Below are 17,563 nucleotides of genomic sequence, written 5' to 3'. Positions count from 1 at the left end.
GTATCGTTTTTTCTGGTTATCCCCTAAGCACAAGCAGGAGTGCAATCTCCATCTGCACGTGAAGGAGTTCATCGACGCGGCCCTTTGATGATGGAGGGCACCGATTTCTACAGTGACGTTGACGAAGACCTAAGAGGCAAGCACAAGTTTAAGACGTGGCGCGGCAAGATTGACGACGTACAGGTCTTCATAGCGCGGCATGATTGGATACATTCTCTCTCGTGTTTACTTCAGTTTGTAATATTTCATACTACCTGTTTTTTATCGAGTTCGGTACTACTTGCGTTTAAATCAATTTGTCATTCTCTTTCATTGAGAAATCTGGCAGCTAAGTTATTTATCTTGTTTGATTCAGAAAATCTTGTCATTTAATAAACAAATTGGATACTCTTTATCCTTCTTTGGAATTTATTTATTTTTACTTTGGAAATAGTTCAATTGCAAATGGCACATGTGAGAACTTCACTTCGATAACATGTATTTATTTGCTCGATCAGATTAATGGTACTGATCTCAAAAAGGAGAAGGTTTATTTTGTCAAAAAGCATGTATGGAACATCAAACGAGCGGACTAAAAAATTGCAATCTGAAAATCAGTCTAGTCGATGTTTAAGTGTTGCTAGCCATGGCGATAATCCTGGAAAATGCTACACACTGACATACTTCCAGGGATATGAGTATCCGAGTAGCATGTGTGGTGAAACATATGGTCAGACTTCCGAAAGAGAATATATCGAAAATGGTTCAGTGCCAATGTATAACATGTATTTATTAACGAAGACATCCTCTATTCCATAGTGTATCCACTGAAAACAATGAGCAAAACATCAAAGTTTTCAATTCCAAGTTTATACCTGAAAATGTTGAAACCAAGACAGACAGGACAATCTTTCCAGAAGTAAGGTAGATGGTAGATTCAATAAGTACAGTTTCACATCCAGATCCTTGTCAGTCATGAAATGAACATCACTTCAGAGAAGGCTAAATTTAAACAGTAACTCGTATATAAGGATTAGATGACAATTCACATAGTATTGACCAAGGTGACGTAGACTTGGTTAAACATTCCAGTAAGGTTCAGATTGTACATGATATGTAGGTCTTGTTTCATCATGGGCTAGAGGTTTTCATTCAATCATCTTCACATCATGCAGGTGTCACCATACATCCAAAGATTGGGGTTTACAAATTGCAAGCACATACACAACAACTTCCCTAAACAAAGGTCCATAAACCAAGAGAGAGACCAGCAGCAATCTCACAAATCAAAACCACACTGCAATGTGTAACATCACTGCTACCATATCCCCCTTGATACAGAAAGCCCTTGTTACAGTAACTTGAGACTAACAAACACTTGAGAACCCCGTGAGGAGCAGCATCCATCCAGTCAATGTACATGAATGAAAAGGAGTTAATATATTAGCATCCATACATCAGCCTCTTAACTCTCTCATTATCAGTGCACAAATCATGGAGTAAACGAAACCGAACAACATTGATGCCCATAAATCTTACAGAAAGTTATAGTGCTACAGTTCCAAAAGAAATTGTTTCGCATACATAAAGGAAACCAAAAAAAATAATATTACCTATCAGTTGATACCTTTTTCCTCAAATCACAAACCACCTGTTATATGTATAAACAAAAGAGACGAGTAAGAGCCTATGGAGTTCTTTTTGGTTCACTTCTTTTTGATAGCCAGATTATATTAGCAGTTAGAAAAGGAACTTCAGAATATGCACAGAGGGGTTCTTCTTCAGTCCAGCAAATGAAAACAACAAATATCATAAAGCAAATGCGGCTCTACTGACCAATGGCATGTGCAGATAAACTTTCCTCCAATATTTCTATCTTCAGAGCGCATAACATAATTCAAACAAAAATAAATTCATAGGCTGACAACCTTACCCCGACAGATCATGGCAATGAGCTGCTTTGGCAACGTGGTCAGTTGGCTAAACAAGTGGTGTATGTGGATAGGAAAATGCATTTAAAACATCAGAGAACCCATAAAGTAAAATACATGTCTAAAACCTTCCTCCATAGCAATGCCATATTGATCTATGGTAAATTTGGATGTTTATATTGATCATCTTGATGGTGCTGTCAATTCCTGAAACATGACTAGTCAGTGCTCAAGCTCATTTGTTATTGCTCTCTACATCAACATTCCTAATTTGTTAGTTCTACTGATAGCTTCACAAAGTGCAGAAATATGACCAACTTTATTCATGCCTGAGCACAATCTAATATTCATACTGGAGCAACCGAAAAAATTAAAGAGATCAAAGTTTGGCTGCCTCTAGTAGTGTGCAAGATCGATTGAAAAAGTAGAACCATATTCATTGGGCTGGCTGATTAGAGCAGAGAGTATGGAGTATTACTTCAGTCTTCAGATCAACAAGGAATAGAGCATTACGCAACCTAGACTCGGCGTCTCTCGAGTCTCGATGTTGCAGTGGCATCGACCTGGTGGCGGCGATGCAGGACCAGGGTCACCGGACCGAGCCGGTGAGTTGATGGCCGCGGCGCTCGCCCTCGATGCAGGAGGACGGGGTGTCGATGGCGGCACCGACGATCGCTTTGGTGCAGGACGGCGGGGAGTCGCTGGCGGCGCCGTCGCCCTCAATGCAGGAGGACGGGGTCTCGATGGCGGCGCTGGCGGTCGCCTCGATGCAGGAAGACGAGGTCTGGATGGCGGCACCGGCGGTCGCCTCGATGCAGAAGGACGACGACTGCATGTGGATGTTGGCAGCGGCGTTTGTGACGTACGCCTGGGCCAAACGGCCTCAGTAATTGTTTTTTTCCATATCTATGTTTTCCTGGGCTGTTGGGCCTAATCTAAATCGCTTAATCTTGACCATTGCCTAAATCATACCTCTCCCTCTCTTGAGAGTGGTAAAAGGTAAAAGAAGCCTTCATTTTACGTGCCTTGCGTCCAGGTCTCCGAACAAGGTTCGTGACACGGAAAGTCAGAGTTGTTTCTAGTTTGTTCGGAGCTAGTACAACCGATCACGGCGCGGAGGCACCGGCAGCCGGGCGCTCGAGGACGCCGGCGTGGGCGAGCAACGCCCAGAGCTGCGTCATGAACTCGCCGCCGGCGCCGAGCATCTCGGCGTGGGCGTCCACGTTGTCCGACGGCGCGAGGAACAGCACGAGCTCCGCCCAGAACTCTGCTAGCACCCGCCACAGCCGCTCCCCGTCCCGGCCCACGGCAAGGCCGAGCTGTCCACCGAGCAGCGCCGCCCTCTCGACGATGGTGCTGCTGCCCGCCCGCCCCTCCGTGCCGCCTCCCGCCTCCAGGCCTTCCGTGTAGCTCTGTTCGTTGGCCTCGATCTTGTCCAGCTGCGCCAGGATCTCCTGCTTGGTCCCGCAGCTGGCGAGGTGGCACCGCGTCTGCCGCACGGCCGTGTCGAAGATCTGCTCGGCGTTGTAGCTCGGGTCCGGGAGCATTTCCGGCACGAACGCCACCAGGTATGCGCAGTAGTTTGACAGCTTCGTCGCCACAAGCCAGTTGTCGCTGCCGCCGTCGTCATCACCACGGCGGCGATGACGATGAAGACGGCTCGACCAGTCGCAGCGCGTTGTGACGATGTGCCACACCAGGATCTGATCCGTCACCTTGGCGAACTGGCACGCCCACGCCAGCCGCGGCAGCAGGTTGTGGCTCTGCAACGTCGTGACGCCATTGCTGAGGCGTCCCCCGCTCGCCTTGAAGGACATCAGCACGGCGTGCCGGACCTGCACAGGCAGGTCCTTCCTCCGTTCCCGCTTCTGGCCCTGCCGCCGTGGTTCCACCAGGTAGAGCGTCATCCACGACAGCAGGTTCAGCGGCCGGTGGCTGTACCGCTTGAGCAGCACGTACTCGCCGATCTTGTCCTCCCAGTACCTGGCCTCCGGCGGCGTGATGCTCTCCTTCCACCACAGGTGTCCTCCCTGCCGCTTCTTGTGCCAGGGCCGGCCGTCGCGCACGCACCGGTACACCGTCTTGGTGTAGCGCCAGTTGTTGGAGAAGGCCGCCAGCGCCTGGCACATCTCGAGCGCCGCGGTGATCACGATGACCACCACCGTGACGGAGCGGTCCAGGTCCTTGACGCCGATCCGGAGGCGGTGGTAGTCCGGGCCGAGCGTGCCGAAGAACGTTGTCCACATGGTCAGCGCCAGCACGACGACGGCGATGAAGATGTACGTCCTGACCCCGACCAGCACGATGTTCCGGGTGTAGAAGAAGTCGTAGAGGAACGAGAGCTCCGCTTCGACGACCCGGAAGGCGGCGTCGGGGCCAGTGGCGACAACGTCCCTGTGGTGGCGGTGGTGCGGGTGGTGTACCTGTTGGTGGATGAGGCCGTTGAGGACGAGGTTCAGCGCCTTGGTCGAGCCGGCCTCCGCCGGGACGTAGCCGAAGAAGCGGCGCTTGAGGAGCTTGAAGAGCGCGAAGGCGAGGCAAAAGTCCTTGGCCATGTCCTTCTCGACGTCGCTGTACCCCTGCTCGTCGATCCACCGGTAGACCGCGTCGATGGTGACCACGGACTTGCAGGTGCTCTGGATCAGTATCTCCTCCCGGGACAGGCGGCCGTACTCGTGGCTCAGCTCCATGGTGTCCTCGCCGTGGAAGAGGTACCTGTACCCTGTCATGGTCTTTGGATCGGCCGGCTGCTGGTCGGCGGCGGCGAGGGACTCCTCGACGTCCATGTACTCTGCGACGACCTTGACGGAGCGATCGGGGAGGCTGGTCTTGATCATCTCGCCGATCTTGGCGGCGGTCTTGAGCACGTTGAGGCTCCAGAAGGCCCAGATGGCGGCGCGGTAGCTGGCATTGGTGCCGGTGGCGTTGAGGACGAGCCAGAGCACGAGCCCCGTCTGGAGGACGTGCTGCAGCAGCAGCTTCTTCCGCTGGTCCACGTCGCGGCGGCTGTGCACGGGCGCCGCGTACGCGCTGGCCTGGATCAGCAGCAGCGCCGTCGCCCACAGCACGAAGGTCTCGCCGTGGAAGGGCCCGTCCTGGATGATGCCCACGGCGTAGGTGACCACGACGTAGGAGAGCGAGTAGGCCATCCACATGACGCCCCGGAGGAGGCGGTCGCTGCTCCGGCGCCGGGTGGAGCCGTACAGAACCAGCGTCGCCAGCACCAGCGCGCTCAGCAGCACCACCACCTCCAGCCGCAGCAGCCGCCCTTCCACCGTGCCGAGATTCTCGAAGATGCGGCCGCCCCTCGCCGCCTTGATGTCCACCTCCATATACGACGGCCGGGCTAGCTTCACCGGATTCGGTCACCGGCCGGCGATCTTGCGGGGAGGTCGATGCTTACCATGGAAGGCTAATTAACCGATGATTCCTAGTAGTATGGTGATGATTTGATCGGATGATTGAACGCATGAAGAGGATGAAATGATATTGGAATCCAAAGAGGGAAAGGAATTTGATTGATGAAATGTGTGCCCCGAACTTCTTTTGTGGGCAGTGGGCGGTGGCACCTGGTGGAAGGCAAGAATATTGCAAGTTTTCACACAACATCTTGGCAGAGAGCTTTGTTCAGAACTTCAGATCAGCTCACAGGATTCGCAGTCTCACTTCGCATCAGTGAAGTAAAGGATAGATCCCGTAGGGGTAACGTGAACATATATGTATGCAACGGAGATGCATGACAGAGCAGTGATGCCAAGAGCAGTGCAAAGAACCCGCATTGGAAAAAAAAAGGACCGGAATAATCCTACGATATTCCCTTGAGTGAAAATAAGTTGAAAAAGTTGGTTCCAAACGTAGGCCGTCAGTTTTCAAACTGCAACGGCAAAGTTTTTTAGGTTGGAAAGCTCAAAAAACCAAGAGAGGGGGGCTAGGGAGGATTTTTTTATAGAATCTGGTCCACAAATTCATACCGTGGACTAACTCCAGCAATTGAGAAGTTGAGATGCCAAAGATTTCAGTACCAGACCAATTTTCTTGGACTTCGCTATTCAGCAAATGTTATCTTTTTTGGCGAATGTCTTCAATATTCAGCAAATGTTTTCGAGAGCGAACGCATATAAAATTTGTGAAGTGGCAACGGTCAAGGCTATAGTTGCCATCTACTACCACCGTCGATCAAAAAATTTAACGGCTGCCAACTCATTCTCTCTATGTCCTAGAATCCAAGCGTTTGCTTAATATAGTTTTCTTTATTTTCTTTACAAACTCTGTAGCAAACACGTGGCACATTACTGGAGTTGGCCGCAGTTCGGATTTGTTAGTTAAAAATTTGAAGATTTGGCTGATAAATTTTATTTATAAAATGGGTCGAAAGCCTGTTTAGAAAAACCGAATTACCGAATCACTCATGTAAAAAAGGCGTGCTTTCTAGGGTCTCTTGATCCGGTCAATAGTTGCGTTTTTGTATCAACCGAATCCGATTTCCTTTTACATCCGGCTATTGGTACTAGTGCAATTTTGTGCAACAATGTGCTTTGACAAACTTTGACTAGAATAGAGAGGTTAAGTTCAACAGCTGAGTTGACTACTTTAGAAAGGAGGGGAGAAGAAAAACCTAGTTGGTTGTGTTGAAGTTGGTGATAGGAGGCTCAAATGTGTTTGGATTGGCTAGAAACTTGGTAAGTTTTTTTTTACTTTGAGTACTTTGACTTTTTGGCTGGTTTGAGTCCTGGGTCATCGCAGCATATATTTTTTTAGGAGTTTTGTCAGTTCATACTGTTGTTCTAGTTCAAACTAGACAAAAAAATGTCACATTGAGCTGATTTTTTTATTTGGTACGTGTTGGTAACACAAGTTTTCTACTAATCTACAAGAAAATGGTGCAATTTTTAGCTTAGTGGTTTGAGAATGCCAACCCGATCACTTAAGGGGATAGAAACTGTGTTATCTCTACTGTGTTGTTGTTTGCCTCTCGTGGCTATTGTTTGTTGTTGCAGGTTGAAAAGATGCTAAATTTGTTGTATATCTCTTGAGATTCGAACATGTATTTGTGTTGTTTATATGAAACTTGCATGAACCGTTTGGTCCGAATCATGGTTTTCTAGCCGAAAATACACAGCAGAACCTGGAACCCATGTTACTGTTCGGGACTAAAATCAGTATATTCAAACCTCCAAAAGTTATAAATATTTTTTTGAGAGTGGATTTTGTACACCCACACATGGGTGTGGGTGTTTTCGTCACCGTTCATTGTGCTTTGAGATTCGGATAAAATGAGGAGAGAGAAAGGAATTTTTCCATCTACATGGTGGATACGAATCTCGGGAAATAAATGGACGGTGACGAAAATACCCACACCCATGCGTGGGTGTACATTGTACACCCACACCCATATGTGGATGTACAAAATCCACTCTTTTTTTTGTTGCATATTAGAGGATACACATGTGTACTTTGCGTTCCATCTTTTATACCTAAATTCGAAAGTATGTAGCTTAGGCCAAAATAACAAATTTTAGATGAACAGTATGAAGGGAACTCACCCCTTCTAATTTTTTTATAACTTAGAGATCGAGGCAACTACAAAATTTACTACCAGAGTAGGTTTAGGTTCCGCTAAACCCAGGTCCCAAAAATTGCCTTCAGTTTTCCAGCCCTCATGTTGAGGAGGTTTCTTCAAAGTACTACGTAAGTCCTTAGTGTATATGTGCATGTGATTGCGTTTCCATTTCTGTTGCGTATCTGTTGGTTCAAACTATCTTTGTAGTTTTTTTACAAGTCCATGATTGTCCATTTAACTCAGAGAAAGTGCAAAAGGAGTTTCAGTTTGTACTCAATTTTTCGAGTAGGGTTTGTATTTAGTTGAGTTCAGTTTACTTGTAGTACAAAAAAAAGTGAATACGAGCAAAATAATATCTTCGAATAATACAAATTATCAGCCTTGCAAGAGCAAGATAGACTTATCATGTGAAATAATATTAAAAATCAGTGTTGTCCACTAAGATACCATATCATTGATTAGACACATATTGCACACTTTGGGGCAAAAATTAGAGAAGCTTTACCATGTTAAGAAGGAGCCAACAAGATGTTTTTTATATATCTGCACAACGAATTAAGGTCGTGTGTGTGGTTAGATAGCACAATGACTCTTGATGATTCTTCTTGGACAAGCGAAAATCATAAAAGATCTTAAAAACTTACAATATGGATGGACAAATGCATCCATCTTGCTAGAAGATCATTTTAGTTCAGATCTGATTACACAGTAATAGCTCAAATTCCAATGAAACAAATTCTAGTGTAGCACGGCAGGAATTCATACAAAAAACTGAAAAAATCACAGCATCGACAGACGATGTAATTGCTTGCTATAACATTATTTCAAATCCAAAACTTGATCACCACAGTAGAAAAAATAAAGGCAAGTGTGAACGCCAGCTTGTTTTGATTATAAGGCTATGGACGTCCCCGGGGCCCCTTAGGTCCATCAGGTATTCGATGAATAGGAGCGATACCGCCTGCATGCTTAATGGAACTGAAGCTGTGAGTTGGACCATCCGACGGAACTGCAACGTCATGGAGTAACTGTTAATAGAAATCAATCAAAAGTAAAATACGTCGTGTGAAAATTACGAAGTGGACACCGCCTTTGCTCATATGGACGTTTGTTTATTTAGTTTGTTTTGGGAAATTCCATGTAATGTTCGAGTTTTGGTCTTACACTTTTCCTTTCATTTTTCCTATATGAACTCCGTACATGGAACAGAACAGTTTACAGTTTTCCTGCATAAGGAAACTACTCGGCGGTGAGGGATAAATGAAGGCTCAAAAGCTGGGAGGTTACCTGGAGATGCTGGGGGTTGAGTTGTCGGATCAGCAGCCGGGATGTCATTGCCTGGCACGGGTGGAGGCTGCTCAACGGCAGGAGCACCCGAGGAGGTACCAGGAGCAGCCGAGGTATCACCGGCTCCGTGAACGGCTGGAGGCTGAACAGCAGAACCATTGCATCCTTGCGCGGCGGCCGGCGGAACAGCTGCCATTAATCCCCTTCCCTCTAAGCAAGTCGATCGATTTTCTCAAAGGAAGCAAGCGAGTCTCGAGAGTGGCTAGCTACTTGCTTGCATGTGTATTTATGCTTTCAGATAACAGGCAGGAACGTCGGAGTATCTCACAGATCCACCGCTCCCGACGACTCTACGAACTAAAAATGCGGCTTGACTATTCAAGATAAGATGAGGCGTGCGTTCATACTATTCAAGATATCTCAGTGGCTAGCAAGCAACGGCTTTGCTACTCCATGCTGTAAAAGTCAATAATAACCACTCCCAACTGAATCCAAGCAGCCAGGTTGCCGAAAGTTTTTTGAACAACACCAGCTAGACTCCAAGCTCGCCTGGCTGAACGGTGTCTGAGTAACTCCAACTAAACCCAACGACTTGCTACTCCATGCTGGACAAGTCAAAAATAACCACCTCGAACTAATCCAATCGGCCGCATCCTGCATAGCCAATGGTATTTGAATACACACCAGCCAGCCTACAGATGCATGCATGCATATTCGTAGCTAGTTCCTGTACCTTATCCTTTTGTTTTCATAGAGCAGTGACCTTGTGTTACACAATAGCTTAAACACCCTTGAGCAACGGAGAGCTCGCAGCAATGGCCGTCTCTCCGAGTGTCTTGTTTCCAGCTGGCCTTGTCTGCTTTCTTTACCTCTTCGCCTTCTTCCTCAGCCTACCATTAGCCATCTGCGACGGCATTGAAATCGAAATAGATAGACAGGCTCTCCTCTGCTTCAGGTCACAACTCTCAAGCCCAGCCGCAGTTTTCGCCTCATGGAGCAGCAACGCCTCCACGGAGTTGTGCGACTGGCATGGGGTCACTTGCAGCGCACAGCCTCCCCGTCGTGTCGTCGCGATAGACCTTGCATCGCAAGGCATCAAAGGCTCCATTCCACCCTGCGTCGCCAACCTCACCTCTCTCTCAGAGCTCCAGCTCTCAAACAACAACTTCCATGGTGCCATACCGTCTGAGCTGGGCCTCCTGAGCCGGCTCACCAACCTTAACCTCAGCATGAACAGTTTAGAAGGTAACATCCCGGCTCAACTCTCTGCATGTTCTCAACTTCAAATCCTAGGCCTGTGGAACAACTCCCTCCAGGGAGAGATCCCACCTAGCCTAGGCCAATGCAAGCATCTCCAAGACATCGACTTAAACAACAACAACCTCCAAGGGAGCATCCCTTCTGCTTTCGGGGATCTTCCTGAGCTGCGCATACTCATTCTCGCTAGCAACAGGCTCGCTGGCGACATACCGCCGTCCCTGGGCAGCAGCAGTCGTAACCTCACCTATGTTGATCTTGGAATGAATGGTCTCACAGGTGTCGTCCCGGAGTCCCTGGCAAATAGTAGGTCTCTTAAAGTGCTTAGGCTCATGAGTAATAGCCTTACTGGAGAAATCCCGAAGGCTATATTCAACACTTCATCGCTTACTGCTATCTGCCTCCAGCAGAACAGTCTTGTTGGTCAGATACCTTCTTTTACAGCCACCTCTGCCCCTATTAAATATCTCTACTTAAGCAGTAATTATCTTTCAGGAACAATACCTTCCTCACTGGGGAACCTTTCCTCCCTACTTTATCTTCGTCTTACACAGAACAATTTAGTTGGGAGCATCCCAGAGAGCTTAGGTCACATTCCAACACTACAGGTACTGACCCTGAGTGTAAACAACCTCTCCGGGGCAGTTCCACCATCTCTCTTCAACATGTCATCCTTGACATTCCTCGGCATGGCAAACAACTCGCTTGTTGGAAGATTACCCTCCGACATTGGATACACACTCCCAAATATTGAGGGATTAATCCTCTCAACCAACATGTTTGATGGTCCAATACCAGCTTCCCTTACCAATGCTTCCCACCTGAGCCAGCTTTACCTATATAACAACAGCTTCACTGGCTCCATACCATTCTTTGGGTCATTGCCAAATTTGGAGGAAATTGATTTGTCATACAACAGGCTAGAAGCAGGTAACTGGGACTTTGTCTCTTCACTGTCCAATTGCTCTAGATTGACTATGTTGCTTCTGGTTGGGATCAATCTTCAAGGGGAATTACCAAGTTCAGTCGGCAATCTTTCCACTAGCCTTCAGTGGTTGTGGCTAAGTGAAAATAAAATTTCTGGACATATACCACCAGAGATAAGTAGCCTCAAGAGCCTCACCATGTTGTACATGGATTACAATCATCTCACTGGCGATATACCAACCACAATTAGGAACTTGAACAGCTTGGTCGATCTAACCTTGGCACATAACAGACTCTCAGGCCAAATCCCTGATAATATTGGCAATCTTGTTAAGCTGATTGCTCTAAAGTTGGACGGGAACAACCTCACTGGAAGGATACCTGCAAGTATTGGAAGATGCACTCAACTACAAAAGCTCAACCTTTCTTATAACTCACTAGATGGGAGTATACCTAGGGAAATATTGAAAACTTATTTGCTTTATGAATTTGACTTGTCACACAATTATCTATCCGGAGAAGTGCCAGAGGAAGTTGGGAATCTCATTAATTTGAAGAAAATTAGCATCTCAAATAACAGCTTGTCCGGCAATATCCCATCCACTCTTGGACAGTGTTTGGTTCTGGAGTTTCTTGAGATGCAAGACAACTTTTTTGTAGGAAGCATTCCACAGTCTTTTGTGAACTTAGCCGGCATAAAAAAGATGGATATTTCACAGAATAATTTGTCTGGAAACATCCCAGTGTTACTGACGAAATTGAGTTCTCTGCAAGATCTCAATTTATCCTTCAACAATTTCAGTGGAGCAATTCCAAGAGGAGGTGTTTTTGACAATGCTAGCACGTTGTCACTTGAAGGAAATGATCATTTGTGTGCAAGTGTTCCAACAAGTGGTATGATTCTTTGTCCTGCACTGGTTGACAGGAAAAGAAGACACAAATTATTGATTCTAGTCCTAGAGATCGTAGTGCCAATTATTGTTGTTATAATCATTTTGTCATGCATTGCAAAAATTTATTGGAGAAAGAGAATGCACATAAATTCGAATTTGCAACAATCAGATGGGTGCATAAAGAATATTTCATATGAAGACATCATAGGTGCAACAAATAAGTTCTCTTCTGAACACCTGATTGGCTCGGGATCATTTGGAATGGTTTATAAGGGAAGTCTGCAGTTTCAGAAAGATCAAGTTGCCATCAAGATATTTAAACTTGACATTTATGGAGCAGATAGAAGCTTCAATGCAGAGTGTGAAGCCCTACGAAATGTACGCCATCGAAATGTTGTCAAAATCATCACTACATGCTCTTCAGTGGATTCTACCGGGGCAGATTTCAAGGCCATAGTGTTTCAATACATGCCCAATGGGAACCTAGAAAAGTGGCTGCATCCAAAGGGCCATGAAAGCGAAAAGTATATTCTGACTCTAAGCCAGAGAATCAATATTGGCTTGGATGTAGCTTTTGCTTTGGATTATCTTCATAACCAGTGTGCATCTCCGCTAATACATTGCGACTTGAAGCCAAGCAATATTCTTTTAGATCATGACATGACTGCGTATGTCAGCGACTTTGGCATAGCAAGATCTCTATTCACTACATTGAATGCACATGAAGATGGTTCAACAAGTTTGGCTGGCCTAAAAGGGTCCATCGGATACATCTCACCAGGTGAGACAGGCTTTTTCAATTCTGCTTGTTCTTCTAGATTTGTACAAAATTTTTTATCAAAAAAAAAAAAGATTTGTACAGATTTATGCGCATACTAAATCTGTCACATGTACATGAATGTAAATGCAGAGTATGGCATGAGCGAAGAGATATCGACCAAGGGCGATGTCTACAGTTTCGGAGTGGTTCTGTTACAAATGGTAACAGGGTGTAGTCCAACTGATGAGAAATTTAAGGACGGTACAACCCTTCATGAAACTGTTGATAGAGCATTTCCGAAGAACATCAGCGGGATTATTGATCCCGAAATGCTACAACATGACAGCAATGCAGCATATGTGATGGAGAGTTGTGTCATTCCACTGGTCAAAATAGCCCTTTCCTGCTCCATGACATCACCCAAAGCGCGACCAGAAATGGGACAAGTTTGTAATGAGATCCTGAGGATCAAGCATGAGGCCTCAAACATGCAGGTCGGCTGAAGCGTATTTTTTGGTAGGATGATAGTTGCTCATACCAGAAGTAATGTAAAAAGAAGTAGAAAAGTACCATGTTATCGTGGGCTTTACTTTAAATTCAGTTAGTGACAGTGTTGTATTTGGCATTAGCAATTTGTGTCATTTTTTACATTTTCTTGTTACGTTTTAACATATTTAATTATGAATTCAACAGTAATACTTCAAGAAGCCCAACACGAGCAGGTAGAGATCAACAAATGCGCTACAGTAAATCCAGGTAGACTTTTCAGGAGATCATGTTCCATCAGATTGGATACTAAATCTGAAATTTAACATGACTCAAGCACGAAATTCACCTAAGCAAACTAGTAGAACGGAGCGGAGCCGAGAGCGAAGTCTGCAGGTAGAACGGAGCGCACCCATATCAAGCAATTAGGAATGCATACGATGGTGTGTACCTGTTCGTCGCCGAGCCCTACTGGCCATCCATCCCGAAACGAGCACTGCGCTGCTTGTGCCTTGCTGCCCGTATCCCCGCAAGCCTCCATGAGCTGTTTCCGCTGCCAAAGGCTAAGCCCTACTGTCCGACAATCCCGAGATGAGCGCTGCGCTTCTTGTGCCTCGCCGCCGATACCCTCGCAAGCCTCCACGGGCCGCTTACGCTGCCAAAGCTCGTGCCATAGTTCGTACGGACGCACCAGCATACTGTACCCTTTTTTTTTTTCCTTCTGGTAAACTGCACGCCGTGCCTGTATTGGTTTTTTTTGACATGTAGTTGAGGCTCCATGGGACATGGCCCTATTGTTAACGAAAGAAGGGTATAACAGCAATGACATTCATCTAATGAAACTTGGGATGAAAAACAAAAGACTGTGGGCTTGAATCCCCATTATTTCTGCGGCATATATCATCGAAGGAGAAGCCGAGCAAGAAGGCCCCTGCAGCTGCCAGAATACCTCAGGGCATAACCTCAGGGAGCAACCCAGTGTAGAGTATTAGTATCTGGTGATCATTTTACTTAAGGGGGAGCTGTGGGTACTTTTAAAAAACTTTGATGTATAATGATGCCTTGCTCTATATTTCGGATTTCGGTAACACGTTACCGCGAATACCGTCTTAAAACTATATTTAGCTGGGATGAATTTGAGAAGAAGGATAAATTCAACAAAGGTGTTGATGTCTGTCTAGCTTGCTCTCGGTCTTAGGCTTGCTGTGATGTGTTGCTCGCTGGTGACGCTGTTCACTGAGGTTCAGAGTTGGGCCAATTCTAATGATTGACAATTCAGTTTTTTGACAGAATTTGATTCATAGTTTTCATGCCAGAACTCGTGTTGCTTGTGATCTTATAGGTGGCAACAGCTTGAAGATCTTAACTTGGCCACGCATTTAAAGAAATTGTCATGGATCACTCAGTTAGTAACCATGTCATTGTGCATGGACTCTCTAAGCAAGGAAAAACCAGATGGATATTCCAGAGCCTAACAAAGCAAGAAGAAATGTTTACAGCAGATCGATCCACCAAAACATGCTAAGATGATGACCTCATTAGCGTCTACTCAACATACTTGTTACTCCGCAATGGCCTCCGAGCCGAGCTGCAGCGTGGGCAGGAACACCATGGCCTCGCCATCAATGGCGAGAGTCTCCTCGCCATCTTCATGGCCGTTGGCGAAGCACTTGGTGGCGAACTTGACTCTGCAATCAGCACAGAGCTGATCAGTTACAGCAGGAAGAACAGCAGTGGCCTATATAACGATGAGAGGAGATGGGGTTAGATAGATGATAGTGGGTACGTACATGTGCCTCCCGCCGGCGGATTTGATGTTGAGCGCCCGCACCTCCGCGGCCGCCTCGTCGCCGACGTACACCGGCGCGGCGAACCTGAGCGACTGGCTCGCGTACACGGCTCCGGGCTGCATCGTAGAAGAGCGAATCATCGATCAGATCGGACTGGGTCTTATGGGCTCGTCATGCCCGCAGAGTGTTCGGCGGAATACCGGAGAGGGAGAGGAGGGGAGAGGATGCGTACGAAGCGAGAAGCGATGAGGGCAGGGAAGAGGGAGGCGGCGAGCATGCCGTGGACAACGCGGCCGCGCGCGAACCCGCCGGCCCCGCGGGCGAAGGCGTCGTCCAGGTGCACCGGGTTCCGGTCGCCGCTCACCGCCGCGTACGCCGCCACGTCGGCCTCCGTGAACCGCCGCCGGCCCGACCGCAGCGCGTCGCCCACCTTCAGCGAGGTCGTCGTCGCCGGCCCTGAGGCCGAGGCTGAGGTCGCCGCCTTCCGGACGAGCGGGACGGCGAAGCGCATCCCGGCAGATGATTTTGCTACCAGGTGAGAGTTTTTTTTTCTCTTTTTTCTTTTTCTTTGAGATGTTCTAGGTTAGAGTTCCTGCCCGTTATCAGTGTCGATTCTCGTTACTACTCAGTTTAACAGGCACCTATGTAAATACACTTTAACCATTATTTTAGTTAATGAAATATAAATTATATATCATAAATATATATATATATATCTTTGCAAAGCTTTTTAAAATATGAATCTAATAGCATAGATATTGTGGATATATAAATTATATATTGTTGAATGAATTAATAGGCAAATTTCCCTTCAGTTGTGTGCGCGTCTATTAAACCATTATAAACGAATCACGTGACTACGCACATGTCATTTTCTAGCTCTACTTGCGAGCTTGCTGGAGTAAGGTTTCTCGTGCTCTCAACCAAACTGCAACCACAACATAAGTTCGAGGGTGTTGAGACGCATGATATGATCGTGGATCCATATGTTAAGTATCTCTTAAATGCATATCCATGTTGTTAAGTACTACTTTCTTCATCTACAAAAAAAAGTTGGATATAAAAAAATACTACTTTCTCCATTTATAAAGTTTTGTGGACCCTCAAAATGCCTTTGAGGATCAAAGTTTTCTGGATGGTGGTTAGAAACAAAATTCTGACCAAAGAAAATTTATTAAAAAAGGGTGGGAGAAAGTAGAACTATGTGAGTTTTGCGATGGGCGTGAGACGAACATTTGTTCTTTTGTGCCCTCTTGCAAATTCAGGGGTGGTCCCTATTCTGCACTCCTTCATCAAGAAATCAAACATCATTGTGGCAGCAGCACTGCAAAATAATCATTGGGTTAAAGACATAACAGGGGGTCTCTCTTCGCCGATGCTTGCTCTGTATTTGCAGCTCCGGGATTTAATTACTGGAGGGCACCACCTTAACTGTCGGCCAACAAGATGAGGTGGTTTGGTGGCTCTCGCACAATGGTGCTTTCTCCGTCAACTCAGCCTACAAGCTCTTCTTCATCGCGAACATGCAATTCGCTTGTGCAAAACCTGTTTGAAAGTCCAAGGCCCCCATGAAATGTAGGTTCTTCATGTGGTTAGTGGTGACAATCTTGCTCGCAGAGGGTGGCCACATATATAGTACCTCATGTTCGCTGAGTACTGTGCCTAATGAAGACTGCACCCGTCTCTTTTTGCACTGTCCTTTCTCCAAGCAAGTCTGGGAGCGTGTTTGGATCTAGTCTAGGGCCAACTTCCCAATTCCTGACGATACTTTTGGCAACACCGAGGAATGGTGGCTTATGGCAAGAAAGAGGGCGCCGAAGAACGTCGCGACTTCGACACTGTGGCAATTCTGGTGCATTGGAGGATCTGGAAGGAGCGGAATTCACGCATCTTCCAGCAGGAGTGTAGCACGGCTGACCGTGTGTTTGAGCTAATCATCGAGGGTATTCATTCCTGGAAGGCTGCCGGCTGTATTTCTAAGTTTTAGGCCCCTGAGGTTTTTTTTTTGTTGTTGATGTAGTTTGTTGCCTTTGTCTCTTCACCTAGAGTTTTGTTGGGACCGGAGTAGGTCTTCTTTTCCTCGGCCGTCATTTGCCACGATGTGGCTCTCTTGTAAAAAACTTTCTCTTCTACCTTAATGAAGTTCGGCCTAAGGACCTTCGATGAGAAACAAAATTCAGATGTATTTATATACTAAAGAGTGAATACATCTAAATTTAGATACATTTATGACATTATTTCATGGACAGTGATATTACGTTAATTAGACACCCTTCACCCTTCTCTGGAATAATTCTAACCATGTGTTACAATATAATAAGGGCGGAAGCCATGTTTTGTGAAGATGATCATGCTGCACAACTCTTGCAAATTAAAACAACTAGTGATACATGACTTGAAAATGTTGACAACCTAAAATACTGATTAAAATACTTAATCAACGCATGTGCCTTTATCAGTGGAACTTTTGGTTACTACAGATCATGGATTTCGCTTTCGGTGAAATTTAGTTCAATTTCACTGCATTTCAATAATTTTAGAAGACACCAATTTATTAACCTTTCGATCAAAGAATTTTAGAGGCATCTATAATACTTAAATAGGAGCACCCCACTAAGTGATTTCTCTTAACATGCAGCCTATCCACCTCAGCAAACATGCCACGTCATCTTTGTTTCCAAGAAAAGAATTAA

At 46.1% G+C, this 17,563-nt stretch overlaps 3 protein-coding genes across 6 annotated transcripts; 1 reads left to right on the top strand and 2 right to left on the bottom strand.

Annotated features, from left to right (window-relative positions):
• Positions 1-3,016: 3,016 nt before the first annotated feature.
• On the bottom strand, positions 3,017-5,242 carry LOC127338479 (uncharacterized). The gene has a single exon (XM_051364577.1). It carries the CDS (start codon positions 5,240-5,242, stop codon positions 3,017-3,019), a length of 2,226 nt encoding a protein of 741 aa, XP_051220537.1.
• A 2,827-nt stretch (positions 5,243-8,069) lies between these two features.
• On the bottom strand, positions 8,070-15,447 carry LOC127327255 (3-hydroxyacyl-[acyl-carrier-protein] dehydratase, mitochondrial). Of its 4 annotated transcripts, XR_011749498.1 has the most exons (6): positions 15,103-15,447; positions 14,871-14,986; positions 14,639-14,768; positions 13,532-13,822; positions 8,758-11,322; positions 8,070-8,479 (listed from the first exon to the last, which is right to left on the bottom strand). XR_011749498.1 is itself a non-coding variant. In XM_051354033.1 (4 exons), the coding sequence occupies exons 1-3, from the start codon at positions 15,379-15,381 to the stop codon at positions 14,642-14,644; spliced, it is 522 nt and encodes a 173-aa protein (XP_051209993.1). In that variant the 5' UTR covers positions 15,382-15,447; the 3' UTR covers positions 8,070-8,479; positions 14,639-14,641. The 4 variants fall into 4 exon arrangements, 2 of the variants coding, with proteins under 2 accessions (XP_051209993.1, XP_071680631.1); XR_011749500.1 differs by lacking the exon at positions 13,532-13,822; XM_051354033.1 differs by lacking the exons at positions 8,758-11,322; positions 13,532-13,822.
• LOC127327254 (uncharacterized) lies at positions 9,573-13,244 on the top strand. Its single transcript, XM_051354032.2, has 2 exons — positions 9,573-12,615; positions 12,745-13,244. The coding sequence occupies exons 1-2, from the start codon at positions 9,573-9,575 to the stop codon at positions 13,095-13,097; spliced, it is 3,396 nt and encodes a 1,131-aa protein (XP_051209992.1). The 3' UTR covers positions 13,098-13,244.
• Positions 15,448-17,563: the final 2,116 nt, after the last annotated feature.

Source organism: Lolium perenne, chromosome 1, assembly GCF_019359855.2.
Source record: "Lolium perenne isolate Kyuss_39 chromosome 1, Kyuss_2.0, whole genome shotgun sequence".
Taxonomy (NCBI): Eukaryota; Viridiplantae; Streptophyta; class Magnoliopsida; order Poales; family Poaceae; genus Lolium; species Lolium perenne.
Note: the sequence above shows the minus strand (reverse complement) of the source record. Positions and strands in the feature narration are given on the sequence as shown.